Source organism: Thamnophis sirtalis, unplaced genomic scaffold (genome assembly GCF_051295495.1).
Source record: "Thamnophis sirtalis isolate CommonGarterSnake01/CBP01778 unplaced genomic scaffold, rThaSir2_p1.2 scaffold_1, whole genome shotgun sequence".
Lineage (NCBI taxonomy): Eukaryota > Metazoa > Chordata > Lepidosauria > Squamata > Natricidae > Thamnophis > Thamnophis sirtalis.
Window position 1 is genome coordinate 115,632,591 of NW_028261381.1, and position 22,338 is coordinate 115,654,928.

The following is a 22,338-nucleotide window of genomic DNA, read 5'->3' on the forward strand; positions in this document are numbered from 1 at the left end:
GAAGATAAGACCTACTAACATTATTGTTGGTTATGAAAGTGGAGCTAAGGATGGATGGTACCTGCTTTGATTACAACTTAAGTGAAGCTGGTATTGATGTATCTTTCATGGAATGTAAGCCAGAGACTCATTCCAGTACAACTTGCTCAAATAAATCAGCCATCGGCTATACATTTGATCAAGTGGGAGGTCTGAGTGATAGAAACCATCCTAGTCAGTGGATATATCTGTGGAGAATGTAGTCCAGAGTGACAGGAGGGAGGGGCCTTTTCCTTGAAACCAAAGAGATAGAAAAGCTTGGAGTCTCTGGTATGCAGGAAAAGGGCAAAGGTGGACCCTTCCTAATAGTTCATAATTCAAATATATCTAGTATGCAGATATGCAGATTGTTGTCTTGAGTCTGGCAAGATTAATGTAAGGTCAAAGGAACAAACATTTCCAAGTAGTTTCTTTATTGTCTTCGCCTACTGACAAACCATTATCAAAAAAGTTATGTATCCTGTTCTATAGACATAATTGTCTGAATCTCTTGTGGCAGATGTGATTTTTGATTCCTACATGGCATTGATGGTCCAAACATTTCTTTTAGAATCATCATTTCAACAATTTAGGTTTGTGCAGTTGCAACCACTGTTCCCAGCTGAAGATATGTAACATTTCCTGAGTAATCTGGGTCATTCTATGTATGTTTTCAAAGTATCACATGGAAACTTATTTTGAAGGCAAAATATTTATGGAAATTCTTTCCATAAATAAACCAGCAACCCAATTATCACAGGATTTTCCAACATGCTATATTGAAAAATTCTGTCTTCTGTCTACTGCAAATTCAAGATCAAGCCTTGTCTTCCTTCTGTATTTATATGCCAGTAGGGGGTGCACTTGTAATTTGGAAATGGCCTTGGAGACTTTTTTTTTGTTAATATTTAAAACAATTCTAAGAACTTCATTAGAGGACATAATGGTCTTCCACTTTTCCAAAACTATGATGCATTTAAACTGCGTATGATTTTAAATAGATAATGGAAATGCATGCTCTGATTTAGAATATGCATTGTCAATAGAAATACATATTCATTTTCATATAACTTTATTTAAAAAATTGAAGGAAAAAGATAAATGCTAATAAGAACAAATGTTTAGAATAAAGATACGAAAAAATAAATAAAATAGGAAAAAGACAAAGCCAAAAGTGCAAGAAAAAGAAACAAAGGAGAAAAAAGTATAAACAAATGACTTCTTACATATTAGCTATGCATATAAAAGTAAACCAACTTCTTACTCTGTGGGTACAGTATAACATTTTTATATAATTTATAATCTATTTTTTCTAATCATGTAATTTGAGAGGGAAATAATTATTTCACTTTACTTTAATAGGAAGAAACAATTGGAATAGTTGTACCAGGTGAAGGATATACACCCGAACCAATGGAATATTATCACCTTGCAGAAATTGATGCTAAACTCAAAATAATAATATCTGATGGAGATTTGTCTGTATTTCAAGGCTCCTGTTCAAAAGCCCCCAGTAAGATTTATGAGGTACAGAATAGGTAGAGGATGCCTTGCTGAGGCAATATTATACTTTTAAAAATTATTTTGACAATATTAACAATATTTTTTAATTGCTATACATTCTGTAATAGATTCAGTCAGATAGGAAAGTATGTTTCTCATAAAGATTGTTTAAGGAAATGTGGTTGGGGACTGGGAAGTCTGAGAGTTGTACTATTCAATCACTTTCAGCTGGTTTGTTAAAAAAACCCTAATATAATTAGTGTAATAATTAATATAATTATTAATTAATTATTTAATATTTAATTATTATTTAATTAATGTAATGTAATAATTATTTTTTATACAAATGCAATGTGAAACACTGATTACAGAATAACTCCCCAAGGAAATTCTAAGTAAAGCTGCTATGTTTTTATTTTTTATTTCATCGTGTACTTAAAAGTGATCTTTCAATTTTGCTGGGTTGATATCTTCCTTTTCCCCCTTAACAAGGAACCTTAGTGTTTTTCCTGGAAAATACATTTAACAGCTTGATTTTTCTAATTAAAATCTTGATTTTCCAATTCAAAATCTACGTTTTTAAAGTAAGAAATAGCCATTGTTTTTTATACCAGTAATGTTTGGTAGGGACCTTTGTTTAACTACACTACCACTATACTTTCAAACAGACAAACTGAGAAGCTGATTTCACAGAGTTGCTGTAGGTAGGATCTTATTTTTGGAAACAGAAAAGGATAGGTAACCCTTTCAGACATATTTTGCATGGGACTGTTTAGCTCCACATTACCATGAGGTTATTTGGGGATAAAGTCTGTCTTTTGGGGGTTAGTTGTAAGCAATTTATTATACTAGATTGCTCACCTGACACCATTAATATCAACCCCTTGCCCCAGTTGGGATCACTGTGTAAATAGATTTGAATTTTTTTAAAAATCTGACTTATACATAGGTTCTACTTTTACCAAGAAAAGTTCATACTTTAATCATTATTTTATAAAAGAGCTTACTCTAATTAGCGGTTTAAATTATTTTATCATTGCTGGCATAACCAATTGCTTTTTATTTTGGAACAGAAATAGGACAATTTTACATTTTCTAAAGCATTATATATATATGCTAATTATATTGTAGCTAAACTCAAATTTTAGCTAATGCCAGACTTACAAATGAATTTTACTTAACACACATAATTGAACTGGAACTCAAGCTAATTTGTAGAAGGCATTTAATGTATGGGGACCATGCTTCGGTAACAAGGGATTGGTTGAGATTGTTACCTTTCCTTTTCCTTTTAAAATTCAGTACTCTTATTATTATTTGTTTTTTTAAAGGAATCCTTGGCTTATGCAAATAGAAAGTTGAACATTCCAGGTGAAAAGATCTTAAGAGATACTAAAGAAGAACGTGATCAACAAAACAGACTTAAAGAAATCAACCATCAACTTAAAAACCTAGAAGAAACTGTAAGTCTCCTAAAGTTTATAATTTTAAAAAGTATTATATATGAAGCATAAGAAAAAGTTGCAAATACTGATTAATCAGTAAATGTTTTGTTGCAATACTACTGTGATCTTAACAACAGATGGAACTCGCCTCCTCCAAGTTCCATCTGCCGGTCAATGTCGACTGGCAACCACACGGAGGAGAGCCTTCTCGGTGGCAGCTCCGACCCTATGGAACGATCTCCCCGTGGAGATTCGTACCCTCACCACCCTCCAGACCTTCCGCACAGCCCTCAGAATCTGGCTATCCTGTCAGGCCTGGGGTTAAGACTGTAACCCGCCCGAATGGTATGAATGTTGTGTTTTTAATTATGTATTGTCTTATATGTAAAAGTTTGTCTTCTTCCCCCCCCCCCTTTTAAGTTGTGAGCCGCCCTGAGTCCCCCCAGGGAAAAGGGCGGCATATAAATAAACTTATCTAAATCTAAATCTAAATGTGTCTAAGTAGCTTAGAAATAAGTGTGTATTTTGCTTATTTATAACATATAATGTGTCTAGATAAAATGAAAAATATTAGATTGTATGATCATTTAAAATATATTACTAAAGATATTTAAAACAAACTTTTCTCTTCATTTTCTATCTTCACACTATATGTAGCTAAAACAATATCAAATTGATTTATGCATCATCAGGTTGGAGTCAACTTTTAGTGACCACATAGATTGATTTTCTCCACAACCATCTGCTCCCAACCTGATCCTTCAGGTCTTCCAATATATCCATCACTACAATAATGGAATCCATCCACCATGCTCTTGGTTAATCTCTTCTCTTTCTTTCCACCTTTCTCAGCATTAGAGCTTTCTTCAGAGAGCTAAGTCTTTCCATAATGTATCTGAACTAGGATAATTGAGCCTGGTCACTTGTGCCACAGAACTCTGGGTCGATTTATTTGAAGATGCATTCGTCTGTTCATGGTATTCTCAGAAATCTTCTCTAACTCCAAAGTTCAAAAATGTCAAAATTATTTCTATGCTGCTTCTTCAACTTCATATTGGAAGACCAATAAACCGACAGAAATATCAGGGGCTAAAAAGTCAGCAATAATCTCCTTGTGTGGTTCCTCACTTTAAAAGCAGAAGGTGGAGAAAGACTGAAACATGTCTTGAAAAGATGTTACATCTTTGAGGCATCTGTATTAATGATTCCTATAGAACAAGGGTGTCAAACTCAAGGCTTGGGGGCTGGATCCAGCCCATGGGGCTGCCCTGGAAACAGCAAAGGACTGGCCCACAGTGCCCCTGCCAGGGAAAACAGAGCTGTTTGTGCCCCTCCTGAGCTCCATTTTCATTGGCAGAGGTTTGCAGAAAGCTGTCGCAGCCGAAAATGGATCTCGGGAGCCAGTTTTTGCAGAGTGCTCGGGCCACCACAGGTGCCCCTGACACAAGTGACATCGAGCTGACTATGCCCACCCTGGTCACACCTATTCTGCCCCCCCCCCCAGGTCAAACACAACTCTGATGCAGCCCTGCAATAGAACATTCTTATCCAGTAAGAGGCTTCAGTTAATGCAAAGAACAACGAGAGTTTTTTTTTTGTAAGGGGGAAAAAAAAGCTTTATCTTATTTAAAGTAGGGTAAGAAAAGCCAAACCGAAAATAAGAGTGAATCAATGTTTGCCTGTCACTGTTTTCACTTTTTATGTTTGAGAAGTAGTTTGCCACCTAGTTGACCTTGCATTTTAATGTAAATTAATCCCATAAAATGAGATTTGCCTTTGGGCAAACAAATGGTAAGATACCATTTTATCAAAATTTATGGTCCAAAAGTTCCTTCTTAGAATGACATATCTACAGTAGCTTATATCGGTTTTGTAATATCATTTTAGTGAGTGGTGAAACCTCCAAATAAAACGTATCTAGGCTGTGTAATTTCTTTTTGCTGTTGACCTTTGCTCCCTTTCACCCACTCGGTCACTGAGCCTTTCTATTTATGGGAATACAAGTCTGGACAGGAACCCTCACATTGGTGGCTTAGTCTGCAATAACCAATGCTTTGGAATGCTTTGGGCTACTGATTCATTAAAATACAATGAATGTTCACAGGTCAGTTTCAAGGTCTGATTAGTATAAAACTGTTCCTTGGAATTTGCTTAGTAGGTACTTACCACTCCTTCACTGCATACCAGACATTTTTTCTTGACGAGAGAATGCCCATAAGACATTATGGAAGTAGAAACTATTCTTCACTTATTAAATTATAAACAAATAAACCACCTGCATTGTTGCATAACCTAGAGCCAGATTGGCATTTCTTTATACTGTGAAAACTCTTTGGTACTTTTGACCCTCATTTTCAAAGGAGATATGTGAAGTATTGGGAGAGTTTATAGGCAAGAAAAAAAGCTATATTATGGTAGAAAAACAATGACTCTTATTCAGTTGCAGATTTATCAATGTAGTGCAGATGTAAAAGGAGATATGCTTGAGATATCTGTAATACTAAGGATCATGCCTTATTCATTCTTCTTTCCTCATCTGCATATACCAGCATTGTGTATATTTCTGTAAGTTTTGTAATTGCTTTGTTCAGTTATTTTACTCATTTTATTTAATTGTTGTGGCCCACCGGCGGCCAGTGGAGCTGGCAGCAGAGTCAGACAGTGAGGAAGTTGGGGAGGAATATGGGCCAGTCCTGGGAGCTGAGGAAAGCTCAGGTGAGGGCTCTGCCTCAGAGGCAGAGAGGAAGTTTAGTTTAGTTTAGTTTGTTTATTATTTATAGGCTGCCCTTTTCCCTGAGGGGACTCAGGGCGGCTTACAATTTGTGGGGAGGGGAAGCTAGACAGCAGTGAGGCAGAGAAACAGCTGGAGCCTGTTCCCAGTGTGTGCATGTGCAAAGCTGCCAGAACACAAGAACTAAGAAAGCAGGGTCGACTTAGGAGTAAAGCCACACCTTGTAGGTGATTGGCCCCTCCCATAGGAAACAAAACAGGAGCGAACGGGGAGTAGACTTTTGCAGAAACAATTCGTTCATTCAGTTATTTCAAGAGTGAAAAGTTCTGTTTGTGACTATAAGAGACTCTGTGCCAAGTTTTGCCTTGCCCTGCATTTGGAAACTAGTTATTTGGCAGCTCTCCAAACAAGATAAGGTTCATATTGATAAACATTCCTCTGAAAGACTGTTTGCTAAGCCTATGGAGTGTGAATGAAAGGAATTCACAGTCGTGTAAATAAAAGGGTTTTTGCCGGGACCAAGACTCTGCTTCTTGCTTTTTAAGGAAGCTTGGGTCAAAACATTAATACATTTTTGCAAGACCTTTCTGAAGCATTATCTGCCAGGAGGACAGGAGAAGGCAAATTATGACACATGCATAATTTAATTATGCAAATTCTATACCTTGTTTACTTGCTGAAGATACCAAGACACAAATATAAAATAGCAGCATTTGCACATCATTCATCATACACATGTAAATATTTTGAAATCATTGCACTTTGCTAAGAATGCCACTGTGTTCTTGACCTCATTATTAAAAAAACAACTAAGAAAGTATTTTTCTAATATAAAAATCTGTGATATATTGTGTTACGATGGCAAAATGAATGTACAAAAATAAGTGCTAATAGCTGTTTAAAGTATTGTATAACGCTGCAAAGGATCCAATAGCAAGTTAAAAAGCCGACTGTATGAGCAGAGAAATTGGCATCAGCGAGGGGTGGGGTTGGGGGAAAAATAGAAGGATTCAAAGCTAAAGACAGGAGGACAAAATATATCAGGTTTGAGGCTTCCAAATCTAGTTACTCTGGGCTGCTTACAGTTAAAATTGACATTATCAATGAAAAAGAATGCAGCTGAGGAGAAGAAAAAATCCCAAAATAATAGGGATTTAACCACCATCCTAATCCAAATAGTTATGTTTTAAATCAATGAAAGAAAAGCAACATCCTTATCAATTCCTAATCTGCTTTTGATTATTTTAGCTCAATTCATTTCCTCTTGTATGTGACTGTTATTCTTTTTTCTATGTTCTTTCACTTACAGTTCCTGCCAGTGGGAAACTGTCCCATCATGTAGCACAAAAACGAATATTGTGAAAATATTGTCAGAGTATATTCTCTGAGCAGAAGCCAAATTAATTAACTTGCAGAGTTAATTTGGTTCATTTTCTTAGTCCACTGAAATCCCATGAGGCTGTGAGGTTATGTAAGGTCAGCAGTGGCCCTCATAGTTTTTCTTTTATAAAAAATATGCAACAAAAAACAGTTGTTAGCCAACAAATTATTTTAATCACATTTTTGAAGTTGTTTTACAGAGATTTTGCATATAGATCTTCTATAGCTGTAATGACCTTGCTCTTTCCGTTGCTCTTTTTCCATGTGAAAGGAGGATATTTCAAGGCTCTGTTATTGGTTAGTAACAACTTGTTTAGTGCAAGTAAGGGTAAATGCTAATTTATTGAAACCATAATCACCTTGAATAAATTTTACAGTTAAGGAAGGATAAAATAAATCCAAATCTTGTTTTGAATGACATTATTTAGGGCTCAAATGATTCCATTTATGTTTCTAAATTCTAAAAACAACGGCAGTTAACTCATAGTGAAATAACAGACAAATTAATGCTATTGGTACCTAGTTTGATAATGAAATATCTGGAAGCAAACAAAGATCAAAAAGCACCAAGGATTCCGTAGTTGCTTTTTTCTCCCACTGAGGGAGGGAGGGAGGGAGGGAGGGAGGGAGGGAGGGAGGGAGGGAGAGAGAGAGAGAGAGAGAGAGAGAGAGAGAGAGAGAGAGAGAGAGAGAGAGAGAGAGAGAGAGACTGTTAAATAAGGAAAAAATACATGACCAAATATAATATAAATGACCAAATATCATGACCATCAAATTTGATCCCTTCCCCACACCGAATCTGTTCATTTTGTTATTGGAGACCGCAAGCAACAATATCATAATTAACTATATTCCCTGTAATTATCAAGTTACTGGGAATTTGATTAATCTATTATAAGGCTGCCCAGGTCTTGTGGAAAGGGAAGAGAATCTCTTCTTAATTGAAGTGAAGAGGAAACCCTTGTTCATAGGCGTTCCACTCTGTATTTAGATCTCAGTGCTGTTGCCTTTGCAAGAATAATAGATTGAAGCAAATTTATTCACAAAGACCAAGTCACTGAGCAAATTCTTTTCAGTATATCATAAATATTCACTATATCTTGCTCATCAAATAAATCAAATGCAAATCTATATCATTTGTTTCTAGAAATGTTTCCCTGCTTTTGTTATGGATGTACTCGGGTATTCTGAAGGTCAGATGGAGCCAGCAGACCATAAAATCTAGCCAGTGAGAGAACTGGAGCTAAGGAAATCTCAAGGGTTTATTAAATGATGAGAAACTCTGTTGTTTTGCCCATGTGTTACATAATTGCTGTCTCTGCAGTCAGTGCTATTAAAATTCCACACTAGTCCTAACATGAACCCCATTTTTATAGCTGAAAGAAGAGATAAAGAAACTTCTAGCTAGCATTTCAACAATATTATAACACACTTCCATTTTTATTATTGCATCATCTTTGGTTTGGAAGACTCTACCTTGAATATACTGTGCTAATTACCATATAAATTAAGCAGTTAAATAAGCTTAATACAGAATTATCCTCTATGCCAGTAACCAGATTCTGCATAGTAAAACAAGCATAATGCAGGCTAATTATGTTTAGAATGCACAGTTTGAAGTGTTGTCCCTTTCTTTCTATTCATTCTGGTCAAAAGTAAATTGAAGTTATTTAGCTACAGTGCAAACAGAAGGTCATTATTTCTTTACAACATGCTCTCAGTAATAATATTCCAAGAATGAGTTTAATCCATACAAAGTTAATTCATAGCAGCTCATTGTATTGCAGGTTGCATTTGTAAGATTTAAACCTTATGCATTCTTTCTTACCATAGCAAATTTTAATTAATTTTAAAAACATGATGGGTAGGTAAACTCTGTACTTTTTCATTCTTTAAATGAGTTTATTCAAATATTTAACACAATTAAAACTTTTGTTTCAAGTCAAGATTGATAAGGTTTATATAGCCATCATTTGCAATGAGTTTGGTAACATGCTGAACAAAGGTTATTTTATTATTTTATTATTTTATTTACTAATTTATATTGCTATCCAACTCATACATAGGTGACTTCAGATGGCTTATAACATTTTAAAAATCCATTATCTAATAAAATCATTAAAAGCCCTACCCCACCTCTCATGGCTGCAACAATACAATAATTATTAATTTAGTTGACTGACCAATAATTCTTAAATTCTGACTGCAGAAGCCATGGCGTTTGCCCTTTAATACTTGAATATCCACAGTCAGGGGCAGTGGTGAAACAGGGAGGTAGTCGGGGAGATCAGAATGAGGAAAATAACTGTCTTTGCACCTCTATTCCTTTTCTGCATGCATTGTACTGATAACAACAAACTTTATGGTGTGACACCATGTGCAAAGTCAGCAGGTGTTAAAACCTACTTCAGTTTACTTCTTTCTTCAAACACTCATTTCTTCCTTCAGAAATTCACTACAAAGCTTTTCATGCATGATAGTGAATTTTCAGCTCTTTAGACCAAATGTGTAGTTGAATGTTATCCCACGTCTAAGACATCCTTGGTTACAAAAATCTCACTTCAGATATTGTTGCTTTCAAATGTATATTCATATACGTATATACCGTTAGGTTTGATGGACAGTGTCTTAAATACAAGGTAAAATAATTATTAAACATTACTGTAAGCCTTATATTATTTTTTTTATTATTTTTATTTTAATTTAACAAAAACACAAAAAAAGAATCATCCTTCATTACATCTTGTAGAAAGTGTGTCGATTGGTTACAGATAACTTTCGTGCATTTCTTCCACAGAAGAAATTACTTATAGTTCATATTAGATTATACACTTTAAGTAAAAGATCTTTGTATATCTTACTATCAATATACCACAATTCTCATTTGACTACAATTATTTGAATATGCTTTTACCTCAAATCATTCATACTTAAAGATACAACCACATAATGGCATTCATTAGCTGTTTCAAAAAATCCTCCAATAACATTACACCTTTATAGCATCTTTTAAGTAAAAGTCAATAGATAACATTTTAACCCCCCCCTTTGCCCCCCCAACTCACTGACTAACATTTATATCTAAGTTACTTTAGCCAATACCATAGCATGTATATATTATTAAACAATGACCATTAACATTTCCTTGTTGTTATAATTGGCTAAAAATCATTTACTATTTATGCCCCATCTCCTCTCATCAGCCCCCCCGCCACCAAAAAAACCCTTACACCTTTATAACAAATATAACAATTTGTTAGTGAAATTTATAGGTCTTTTTCCCAAGTCATAATTTATAATTTATATCCAAATTTCTTTTACTAAATTGTCAATACATGTATATATCATTACGCTGTATCAATTATCATTTCATTATTATTATTTATGGTTAATTAATTGTTAGCGAGTAAACATTTAATAACAATCTAAAACAATCTAGAAGTTACAAAGTTCCTACTTATTAATCACCAAGAATAAAAAACCTAATTTTTTATTACCAACTTTCATTGTCAACCTGTATCTTTCCAATAACAAAATAGTCTTATCTCTCTTGCCAATTGAGGAGTCAGTTTTCTTTTTGTCTCCTTTGTAAGGTTTTTTATAGGCTTCTCTCCGCACTTTGTTGCTTGAAGGGTCTCTCAGATAATCTACTTGCCCACCAGTTGCTACTAAAGTTAACTTGTCTTTGTTTGTCAATCTTGCTTCTGAAAAAAATTCTCTTCTTATATCTAGCATCATTAGTATTTTTTTCTCTTCTGTGTCCTGGAATCTAGGGTAGAGCTCCAATTTGTCGAATTCCCTTTTCCACATTCCCTTTTCATTTTCACCCACATTTGCTCCATTATTAAATTCATCTATTTTCTTATCTTTATCTCCTATATCTTCATTCTCCCCTTTAATTTTGGGGGCTCAAACCCCATCATATTTTGCTGTGAGGAAGACTAGTCTTTCCAGCTTCTTCTCAATTCTCCCATATCCTTCCAATAGATTTTGAATTCCAGCCAAGATATTTTGGAATTTTAAGGTTTCCTCATCTAAGTATTGACCCATGAACAGAAGAGAGAGAAAAAAAGAAGAAAAAAAAACTAATAATGACTGCCAGTCTAGTCTTCCAGGCTTCTCTTAGGTTTTATTTTATTTAAGTTGACTTAAACACAAGTTCTTTTATGCTCTTCAAAGGGGAAGTGTTCTGTTCCCTCCCTCCCTCCCTCCATCCATCCATCCATCCATCCCCCCTCTTTCTTTCTTTCTTTCTTTCTTTCTTTCTTTCTTTCTTTCTTTCTTTCTTTCTTTCTTTCTTTCTTTCTTTCTCTGCCAAAATAGTTCTCAGAGGCACCTTTTAGTGTGATTTAATAACAAGTATAGGAAGAACTGTTAAAATAAAAAGGAAGGTTTTAATCCAGAAGTCAAAAAATAAGCAACAAGAAGCAGAAGAGAAAAAATCAATCCGTTCACTTTAAGAGGAGAAATGGAGAACGTGACAGACATTTCAATCCACAAAAAATAGTTACAATGACAAAGGAGAAAAAACTTTCCACAGCGATCCCATTAGGATTATTTTCACAGCTCAATTCTTTTGTTTAAGGATCAATTTGGCTTTAAGGAAACATTTCTTTGGGCAGTCTTTAGCAAAATAGAAAAAATACCTCACCAGATACCTCACTTTCCCTTCTCATTTCCTTCCTTCCGTCCCGACTTCATAAGCCTAGGGGCTGCCTGTTCACTGTGGGCTTGAAGCACTTTCCTTGGGTCTAACGGATTTTTCTATATCGCTGAGACCAGCAAGTCTTTGTCTTCCTGATCATCGTCTCTACGGCACGGTTTTTATAATATAAAAACAGCGGCAAAAGTGTCAATGGCGGTCTCAGAGTGTCGAGACCGCACGTTGTAACGTCGCGATGTGGCTCCTCCTCAAGCCTTATGTTATTTTTAACCTAGGTTTTTTATTGTTAAATATAGTTTGGGTTCTTTAGTCTTGAAAAATTTGAGAAATGTTAGTTTGAATAATAGAAGAAAATAAAACAAACTTCTGTTCCATTTTGGAGGCTTGCTGAACTTGTTTAGTTTACAAAAGTTAATTATTGGAACAAAGTAATCTAACTTCCAATTGCGAAAAGAACTGCTGTATTTTAAAATATAATTTAATTAATCATTAACACAAACAAGGCAAATTAAATGCCCCTTCAATGAGTTAATTTAGTCTACACAAGTCCCAAACTGTCATATAAACATTTCCACTGAAATTCTGTGCATATGTTCGACATTGACATTGTTTATTTTTCTACCCTCCAAAATAAATAATTATTCAGTCTTCAGTCCTTTTTAAATGTAAATATTTCTATTCAAATTTTATGTGATAAATGCTGCCTTTACATTATTAAATGAAATTACAATATATTAATCAGTACTTCAATAAATGTAGTATTTTAATAAATGCAGCTGAAAACACTGACATGATTTCACGATAAAGGGTTTTTTTTAAATAAAGTACTGGAAGTTGTCTGTGTATGATATTAGGCTTAAGAGTTAAAGCTGCAATAGAAGGGACAGTGCTAAATATAATTTAGCATTAAATTAGATTAAATTAATGCAGACAATGCTAAACATACTTTAGGTACAAAGGTGGTGTTATCTTATTTTTGCTATGTTTATGAAATTGCAAATTATAAAGTAAAAATTCCAGAGTATAAATGTCTGGAGTTAAAGGAATAGGTCTGGACTAAATTCAGTCCATCCCCTGCCCCCTTCCATTTTTAAAGTGTCACCATTAATTCTAATCTTTCATATATTTTTTTGCTCTCTGTCTCTGGATTCTTCAAATGGCACAATGTCTTTTCAGACTGATTAAAAACAGATAAAGCAGGCGATTTAAAGTATTCCCACCTGTTTTGGTAAGTATGAAGTAAAAGCCTAAGATTCTAAGAGGCATTTGCACATGGCCAGCATATTTCATCACAGGGTATTTTTACAAGTGACATCATGCAAACTCCCGATAAGTACAATCTGTGACTTTTGTTACTTTTTCCTGGAAAACTTAATAGATAGAAACTAGTCTAGAGATAAATATATCTTCCTCTGACCTAATTCTGTTCAATTATAAGAATTATGTATGGTTTTCCAATGCCTTAACAAGAAAAAAATTGGGATCCCTACCATGTTCTTCTCTCCTTGGAAGTACAGGATATCTGCTTTCTTTCTGCTGTATATTAAATTAGTCACCATGTATATAGGCTTAGTTGTATTGCCAACGAAGAGTAATTAATATGATGGTAATCCATTAGCTTTCAAAGGAACAGTGTGATACAACAAATGCATTACCCCAAGGGGTAATCTGGACTGAATCCTAGATGCAATCTAAGATTTGAAATTTGAATCTGGCATTTTCCGCTGCTTTAAACAATGATTACAAACAGACACCTTAGAAATTGTGTGTCTTGAGATTTAGTGGTTGGCTTTAACTGAAGCTGCACACAAATATCAGTGCTAAGAAACCAGTCAAATTAGGTTACATATTTTAATATAGTGAATGTTCTATTTTATTTTTTAAAAAGAAATGTACAACAGGTGCAGAAGCAAAAGGCTACTCTGTCCAATAAACAGGAAAAGGATGTGTGGCTAGCAAAGGGTGTGTGATATAGGTTGGCCTGAGAGGAAAGAAAACCAACCATTTAGTATCCATGATTGAAGATGGAGTTGAACTTGGGATTCCATGATTTTAGATTCCATGATTTTACTCCTAATGAGACAACCGGTTGGGTCATCCTTTGTGGGAAAGATGAGTTGGATATTGCCAGAATGAACACTAAATTTTAATCATAATCACAGTACTAGCACCAGCACTTACACTTACATACTGCTTCCTAGTGCTTTGCAGCCCTCTCTAAGCAGTTTAGAGAATCTATCATCTAAAAATATACTGTATATTGTACATAGAAAAATGATTGCAGTGGCAAACCAATTTCAATAATAAGCTAATATTAACTTATCTAAACAGAGTCACAGAGTGACTATGGACAAGCGAAAAAGTTAGAGTGATTTCTGACTTCCTGCTAGCTCCCTCACTGACTTTGCTTGATGAATGCAAGAAATCATGATCTGCAGTGACTACAGAGACACTTCAACAGCCACAATTTCGTGTATAAAACTAATTTGAACATTGTTGAAATTTCAATTTCACAGGTGTAATGGGTCCCAATTTTTGACAGATTCTTTAAGTTAGTGGATTTTATATATCTTGATTTAAAAATGTTTGGTGTAATGCACTATTTGAGCTAACTTGAGGGTACAAACAGATTAACACAAGTATATACAGTAGTTTAGTTCCCCAATTCAACCCTTTTAAACTATAAATTTTCAATTGCACATTATGGTTGAAGATTTCATTATATTGCTCCTTTGAAGACAACATATATGTTAAGGAGAGCTTGCTTTAGACTTTTTTGTGATATTTTACATTTGTGTGAATGGAATCTGCTTTGTGTGATAACATTTAAATTTATCCCCATCATCCCAATCAATAATGTACATATTGTAGTAGTACTATTCAGGAAAAGTGTATGTAGATTTCCTCTCTTGATTTACTTCATCTAAGTATCTATGGACATTTCCTTCCTTCCTTCCTTCCTTCCTTCCTTCCTTCCTTCCTTCCTTCCTTCCTTCCTTCCCTCCCTCCCTCCCTCCCTCCCTCCCTCTCTTTCTTTCTTTCTTTCTTTCTTTCCATAATCACATATTATCAAGCAGCTTTTTACAATTTTACAGTCTGGATACTGTATAGAATATCAGTATAGAAACTTTCACAAATGTGCATAATACTCCCATATGTTCTATGCATGTACTAAATTCCTATAAAGTGTTGAGGCTTTGTAGAAGTTGCATGGGGGCTAAACATTGATATCTAAATTTAGTTTTCTGAACAGCATAGTTGAATAAGATCATCGTAGCATCTAGCATACTTTCCACCATGATAGCAGCTTTTTTAATCTCAAGGATCTTTTTTAGCCCTGTTGCTGTTAGAGATCTTTAAAACTGATAGACTTGGAGGATAATCTTCAAAAGTTCTGAAAGAAAAGAATAAAGCTGTTCCTTCTAGTATACTTAAAAATATCTGTCTTTGTTTTCTAAATGTTTTATAGTTTTCTTAGTATTTGGCATTAATGAAGGTTGTTATTTACTTTGGAGCTTTGTGAATAAGATTGCTAATATGCTTGAAAAGTAAACTAAACAGCTAGCTTGCTGTGTATATTAAGTTTATTTAAACAAACTACTGTAATAGATTTGGGCTTGGTTCCAAAGAAAGGGTGTGTATACATGGCAGAAAACTATGTATGTAGTCACAGTTTTGTTTGCCGATTTTACGGTACAGAGCTAGAACAAATTATATCTTCTTTTTAGTTTCTGGCTGTATATTTATGCTACTGAAGAAAAGTTGTGTATATACTACCTGAAACACATTGTCACATAGCAATGAAACTTCCTCTGTTAATTTTTCACTTCTGCTTATCAAGTAGGATATCATACTCTCCAAACTATATAAAATACAGTATTTTGATTCATTCAGATTAAAGAAATAAAAAGAGACCCATAACCTTCAATGGTATTCAGTATCTTATCTTTTATACAAGTTACTGTATTTTTTGGAGTATAAGATGCACCAAGATTTTGAAGAGGCAATTAAAAAAAAAATTCTTGCACTCTGCAGATGTCCCAAAAACAGCCTGTTTTTTGCAAAAACGTGCCTTTTTTTTTCTTTTCAAAAAAGGACATGAATAGCCTTTAGGAGGCCTGTAGAGTGCTCCCCAGGTGGGGCAAAAACAAGCAAATTTAGGCCTGTTTTTTGCGAAAATGGGCCCATTTTTAATCAAAAAAAGGGCATGCATAGGAGGCTTATAGAGTGCTCCTGGGGGCAGGGGGGCAAAATGACCCGTGTTACACTCATTTCTGCCCTCCCCAGCCCCCAGGAGCACTCTGAAAGCCTCCTAAAGGTTCTGAACAGCTATTTTGGTGAAGGGGGCGGGGTTTACAATACAATAGCAGAGTTGGAAGGGACCTTGGAGGTCTTCTAGTCCAACCCCCTGCCTAGGCAGGAAACCCTATACCATTTCAGACAAATGGCTATCCAACATCTTCTTAAGGACTTCCAGTGTTGGGGCATTCACAACCCCTGGAGGCAAGCTGTTCCACTGATTAATTGTTCTAACTGTCAGGAAATTTCTCCTCAGTTATAAGTTGCTTCTCTCCTTGATTAGTTTCCACCCATTGCTTCTTGTTCTACCCTCATGTGCCTTGGAAAATAGTTTGACTCCCTCTTCTTTGTGGCAACCCCTGAGATATTGGAACACTGCTATCATGTCTCCCCTAGTCCTTCTTTCTATTAAACTAGACATACCCAGTTCCTGCAACCGTTCCTCATATGTTTTAGTCTCTAGACCCCTAATCATCTTTGTTGCTCTTCTCTGCACTCTTTCTAGAGTCTCCACATCTTTTCCACATTGTGGCGACCAAACTCAGAACTAGCAAAATTGTTTCTCATTCAAAACCAAAAAGAAACCATTCATATACAACATAATAAACTCAAGAATGTTGCTGACACAAATAGCATAACTTTATAAAGATTTTGTGATGGACAGTTTATTATTAAATGAAATCCAAAGATGACATACTTTGAATACCAGGTGCAGCCAACAAAGAGTGGAGGAAGGCTTTTCCATGGATTGCATGCCCTGGGAGACCAGCTGAGTGTTTTGTTTCATTTTCTTTTATTTAAAGTGAAAAACATGGCCGTGAATTATACCTGCCATTGGATCTAATACCAGTGAAAATGCCACAATAAAAGTACAGCTTCAATAGAATGCAGTGGAGGCGGTACAGATAAAAGTAGTCAGTGCTCAGAATGGGTCTATGACAATTTGCAATGGCCAATTCACCCTGATCAATTTGCCAAAGCCAACTCACTGTGGATAACTCGTCACAGCCAACTAACCACAGCCATCTTGCCATAGGACAACTTGCTGTTGGACAAGAGTTATACCAATATCAAAGAAATGGTGGAATAGAATCATTAAACAAATGATGCAAAAGAAGGGGCAGAATGAAATGTAAATGGCAAAAATTAAAATATGTTTTATTTATTTTAAATAATTAAACAGAATTGTTACTTTGTCCCACTGCAAGTTGTCCTGTGGTGAGTTGACCATGGCGAGTTGTCCCACAGTGAATTGGCCATGATCAGTTGGCTGCAAAGAGTTGGCCGTGATGAGTTGGCTGCAGCAAGTTGCCTTGACTGTGGCAAGTTGTCCCATTCCCCTCAGAATGGACTTCATTAGCTGATAGAAAATTCAATAAAGCCACACAGATTAATTTTGTGGTCCAAATGGTCCTAGAACTTGGATGCTATCACAGACAAGATCTGTTTTCTAATCATGGGCAGGGTATATAAATTGAAGAAAGGGAAAAGCATCTTTATCAGATATTAGGCATAATTGTTTGAAATAATTCAATAAATAGGAACATGTCATTTGGAAAAGTCCTATCAAAATTTGTCTTATCAAAATTAACAATGTAATTAGACACTATGCTCTTGCATTCCCTTGTTCTAACAGTACTAATATTGATTTTAATTGGTAATGCCATATGTGGTTTTTTGTTTTGTTTTTTTCATAGGCTTAACACTCAAATCCAAGTGATTCTGTGACTGGCACTATTTTAAAAAAAACAGAAAATAAAATAAAAGAGAAATAAATTATATATAACCAATTAGGAAAGAAAAACATGCTCACATGCAAACTACTAAAAATAAATGTTAGATTATAAGTCTTGTGATTATGATTATTGAAATGTTGTAGAATAATAAACAATTATTTGTTTTCAGAAGTAATTTATGATCTTCAGGAATATCATGAGATGCAGTAGCCCATAAAATATTCAGTATTGGCCTGATTTAATATTAGCGTCTCAATTGCCATCAAAAACAATTCAGATCTGAAGTGTAATTTTTTTGTACAGTGTGATTTATCAAGCTATTGTTTCAAGGCTGTAGTTTTTTCATATCTTGTCAGTAGCATTCAATTTAATTCTTGTTTATTTGTCATTTTTATTTATTAAAATGTATACTAGGATTTCAATGTAATGCATCCCAGATGCATTAGATATAATTGGCAAGACTGTGTTAGCTGCAGAAGAATCTGAGCACAGCAAGAGGGGATTGTCCGGACAGGAGAGCAGGAATGTGGAATATGCAAACTTGCAACAACCTTCAACAGATGAGACTTGGGGAAATGAGAAAAGAAAGGCTAAGACCCCTCTCTGGATGTGAAGACATGGGAAAAGAGCAGGCTGGATTTAAAGAACTGCATATAAATTCTTTATTATATTTCCTGCTTCTCAGAAACTATCAATGGTCGATCTATTGTGGTTGCTGGCAGAGAAGTAACAATAAATACTTAATTCCTAAACTCTTAGCTGACCAGCTATACCAGTATTTGAAGTACAACTATTTGTAAGTTTTACTACAGATACTGGAAAAGATGTTAGTAAAACAAAATTTGTAGCTACAAAATTTGAGTCATGTATAAAGCAGATCCATGTTCAAATCCTATAATGCTTTTTTCTTTCTGTATATTGTAGTGGGCTATTTATCTTGTGGCCAGAGGAATGTTTAATGCCTCTATATTGTTATTATGTTTCCCAAGCATATCCTGCTGGGAGTATAGTTAGAATTATACAGCAGAATCTGGATATTACATTTCAAGGCAACATTTGAAAACAATCTTGGGATGGTAACTTTTTGATTTGTAACTTCTAACTGGTTGCTAGAGTGACTTTCAGCCAGTAGAGAAATCCAAAAATGTTCCCTACCAGTTCTGTGGGCATGGGTTGGTGGGCGTGTCTTGGTGGTGATGTGACTGGGTGGGCATGCCCAATTTGTAAAATGTGGTGAAACTCACTTAACAACACTCTTGCTTAGCAACCAAAATGTTGGGCTCAGCTGTGGTCATAAGTCCTTCCTTCCTTCCTTCCTTCCTTCCTTCCTTCCTTCCTTCCTTCCTTCCTTCCTTCCTTCCTTCCTTCCTTCCTTCCTTCCTTGTCTCTCTCTCTCTCTCCCCCTTCCTCTTCCTCTTCCTTCTTTCTTTCTTTCTCTTTCTTTGTCTCTCTCTTTTCTTTTCTCTCTCCCTTTTCCCCTCTTTTTTCCTCTTTTTCTCTTTCTTTCTTTCTCCCTCTTTTTCCCTCTTTCTTTTTTCTTTCTTTCTTTCTTTCTTTCTTTCTTTCTTTCTTTCTTTCTTTCTTTCTTTCTTTCTTTCTTTCTTATATCGCCCTTTCTTTCTTTCTTTGTCTCTCTCTCCCCCTTCCTATTTTTTGTTTGTTTGTTTCTTTCTCTTTCTTTGTCTCTCTCTTTTCTTTTCTCTCTCTCCCTTTCTTTTTTCTTTCTTTCTTGTCTCTATCTCCCTCTTTTTCTTTCTTTTTTCTCTTCTTTCTTTGTCTCTCTCTCTTTGCTTTTCTCTCTTTTCTTTTCTCTCTCTGTTTTCTTTTCTCTCTCTCAGGGTGTACTCTGCTGCTACTGCTGTTGTTGCTGCTGCCGGGCACAGGAGAAGTCCCCAGTGCGAAACAGTTCCGGGATGGTGGAGAGCTCAGGAAAGCTCTGCCCCCATTGCCACTGCCACCGCTGGCCAGCTTGCAAAGGCAGGCAAGCGGAAAGATGCGTGCAAGGCAGGCAAGCATGTCTGGACCCGCTGGCCATGGGCAGCCTACTCCCTTCCCTGCAGCCCTGCCATGCTTGCCTGCCTGCCTTCCATGTGGCCTTCCCAGAGCCGCCCCCCCCCATGCCCGCTTGCCTTCCTAGGTCAGCATCCATCCCAGCCTAGCCAGTGGGTGGGCGGGTGGCCCTTGGTGGAGATGCAGCCACTCTCTGGGGCTGAAAGGAGCGGTGGCGGAGCACTGCTGGATGCTGATCTTGGAAGGCAAGCGGGCATGAGAGACCGCCGGGAAGGCCTCGTGGAAACTAGACAAGCATGGCAGGGCTGCGGGGAGGGAAATAGGCTGCTTGCTCCCTTTCCTATGGCCGTCTGGCCCCAACATACTTGCCTGCCTTATGAATTTCTCCTAAAAGGCCAAACTTTAAAAAAAACAAACCGTAAGTAGTTTTTTTTCCAAATCTATTTCCCACTGAACAGGCTCAAACTGGCAATAAAATGTTAAAAGGGGAGAAAAAGACTGGGGATCATTTGATAGAGATGGGAAAAATTAAGCAATGTTTTCTTTTTGTCCATTTTGGTCTTACATTAACATTCCTCCAGTGAATTAAGGTTACCTAAAAAAGAAAGAACCTGTTCTACCACATTCCTTTTATATAAAAAGTTTATATCATTATTTATACCAGGGTACAGCACTTCAGATAGAGTTGGAGTTGAACTCCCATTCTGGAGTATAACATTGGTGATTCCCCAGCTGATTCCCATGCTCTGATTTCTATCTGACTTTTAGCTGATTAGTTCTTTCCTCTTGGAAAAACAAATTGCTTACAAGTGACTGACAGCTTGAAGCACTAACAGTATTTGACTGCTGAAACATACTTTCCCACCTTAGACTAAGAGGTGCACTTCACATTTACAATTCCAGTTGGTTTTAGTGTGCATAAAGATAAAAATCATCTGTCTCACAAGAGTTATACACTTCTCGGTATTTCTCCATAGATTTGCCTCCTGATTAGGAGCAAACAAAAGCAGAGCAGCAAAGTCTAACTCAATTGAGCAAGGGTTAAGTGCTGCTGAAGCCTTTCAGTCATTTCTGATTTAAAGACAAAGCAGTGTTGTTTATTCCCAGAGGCCAAGTTGGTAGAGGTATTCATATAGTAATTGTTCTCTCAGAGACATTTCAGCTGATTCTTTCCAAGGGGCTATTTTGTGATTCACAGGAGCTGTATATTAACCAGAGTTTCTCCAAACGCTGTTGTAGTTATTGTATGATGTGTAATGTAGTACACAAAAGAGTTCAGCTGAATTAATTTTCTGGTTTAAACAATCCAGAAATTAGGCAACTCATCCCCTTGAAATAGTGCAGAATTTAGACAACTGATGGTGTGCTATATCAGTTTAACAACAGGCAGAAATGGTTTAAGGGAATGTTTGCGATGCTATTAAGGGTTGTGAAATCAAAACTAATGAACCAAGAAATATGAGAAAAGAGCCAAATGCTATTTAATTCCCATCAAGAAATGTAAACCATAGGAAATAAAAGAAAAGGGGAAACAATGGACTTACTTACTTTTATAATAGATTCTCATACATAAGATTGCCATTTTATGTCAATTTGAGACATATGTCATTTGCTTTGTGTCTTTTAAGAAGGAATAGTTTAAAAATAAATCTTTCCTTTATGTAAAACTTACATTAGAGTTTAGTATAGTGGTTAAGGCATCAGGCTAGAAACATTGAGACTATGAGTTCCAGCCCTGCCTTAGTCACAAAATCAACTTGAAGACCTTGGGTCAGCCACTTTCTCTTAGCCCTAGGAAGGAGGCAATGGCAAACTATTTCTGCAGAACTTTGCCATGAAAACTGCATGGATTTGTTAGGCAATCTCCAAAAATCAGACATGAGTGAATGACATTTAATAAAAAGCCTATATTAGGGACCAGCATTTTCAACATATTTTAAGTTCCATAACCCCTTCAGCTGTTAATCTTCAGAACTCTGTAGCTTGTTACTGTTGTTTATCCTTTCTGTGGCTTCTTATTCTCCTCTGCATTTTTATGATCTGACCACTAGAAAGAAAATCAGGAATCGCTTTCCTTCCAGGGATCAGGTAAATCAGTTTAAGTTCAAACCAAATAATCTTCCCATGATGAGTCAGAAAAAGCAAATATAACCAATAGTGTGTAATGGTGTAGTACATGTGCTACTTAAACATCATTTAAAAGATTCTTTAGATGTATTCTTATCCATTGATTACCATTACACTCATAAGAATTCACATCAGAAAGTGGCTTTTAATAATAACACACAAACATTGATAGAAGAGAATATTTGTAGCTCAGGGTTGAAATGTGGGATCCTTCATGCCCTCTGAGCTCCACTGTTTTCTTGCAGATGTTTCATTACCAAACTAGGTAACATCATCAGTGCAACTCAGTGCAAGGTTGGAGAGCATCAAAGACCTCACATACAAATCTGCTTATCTGAATAAAGTTCTGTATCATCCATGATTTAAACTGTACTTACACCGTGTACTTTATTTTTCTTGCCCTAAGAAGAGTCATGCTATCTTGTG

At 35.8% G+C, this 22,338-nt stretch overlaps 1 protein-coding gene across 1 annotated transcript in view; it reads left to right on the forward strand.

Moving 5' to 3' along the window:
- Positions 1 to 22,338, forward strand: part of FSIP1 (fibrous sheath interacting protein 1) — a 59,124-nt gene that overhangs the window by 15,121 nt on the left and 21,665 nt on the right. Inside the window, exons 10-11 of the mRNA XM_014070557.2 lie at positions 1,381 to 1,545; positions 2,853 to 2,984. Of these exons, the coding sequence (XP_013926032.2) occupies positions 1,381 to 1,545; positions 2,853 to 2,984 (297 nt within the window). The remainder of the gene's footprint in view (positions 1 to 1,380; positions 1,546 to 2,852; positions 2,985 to 22,338) is intronic.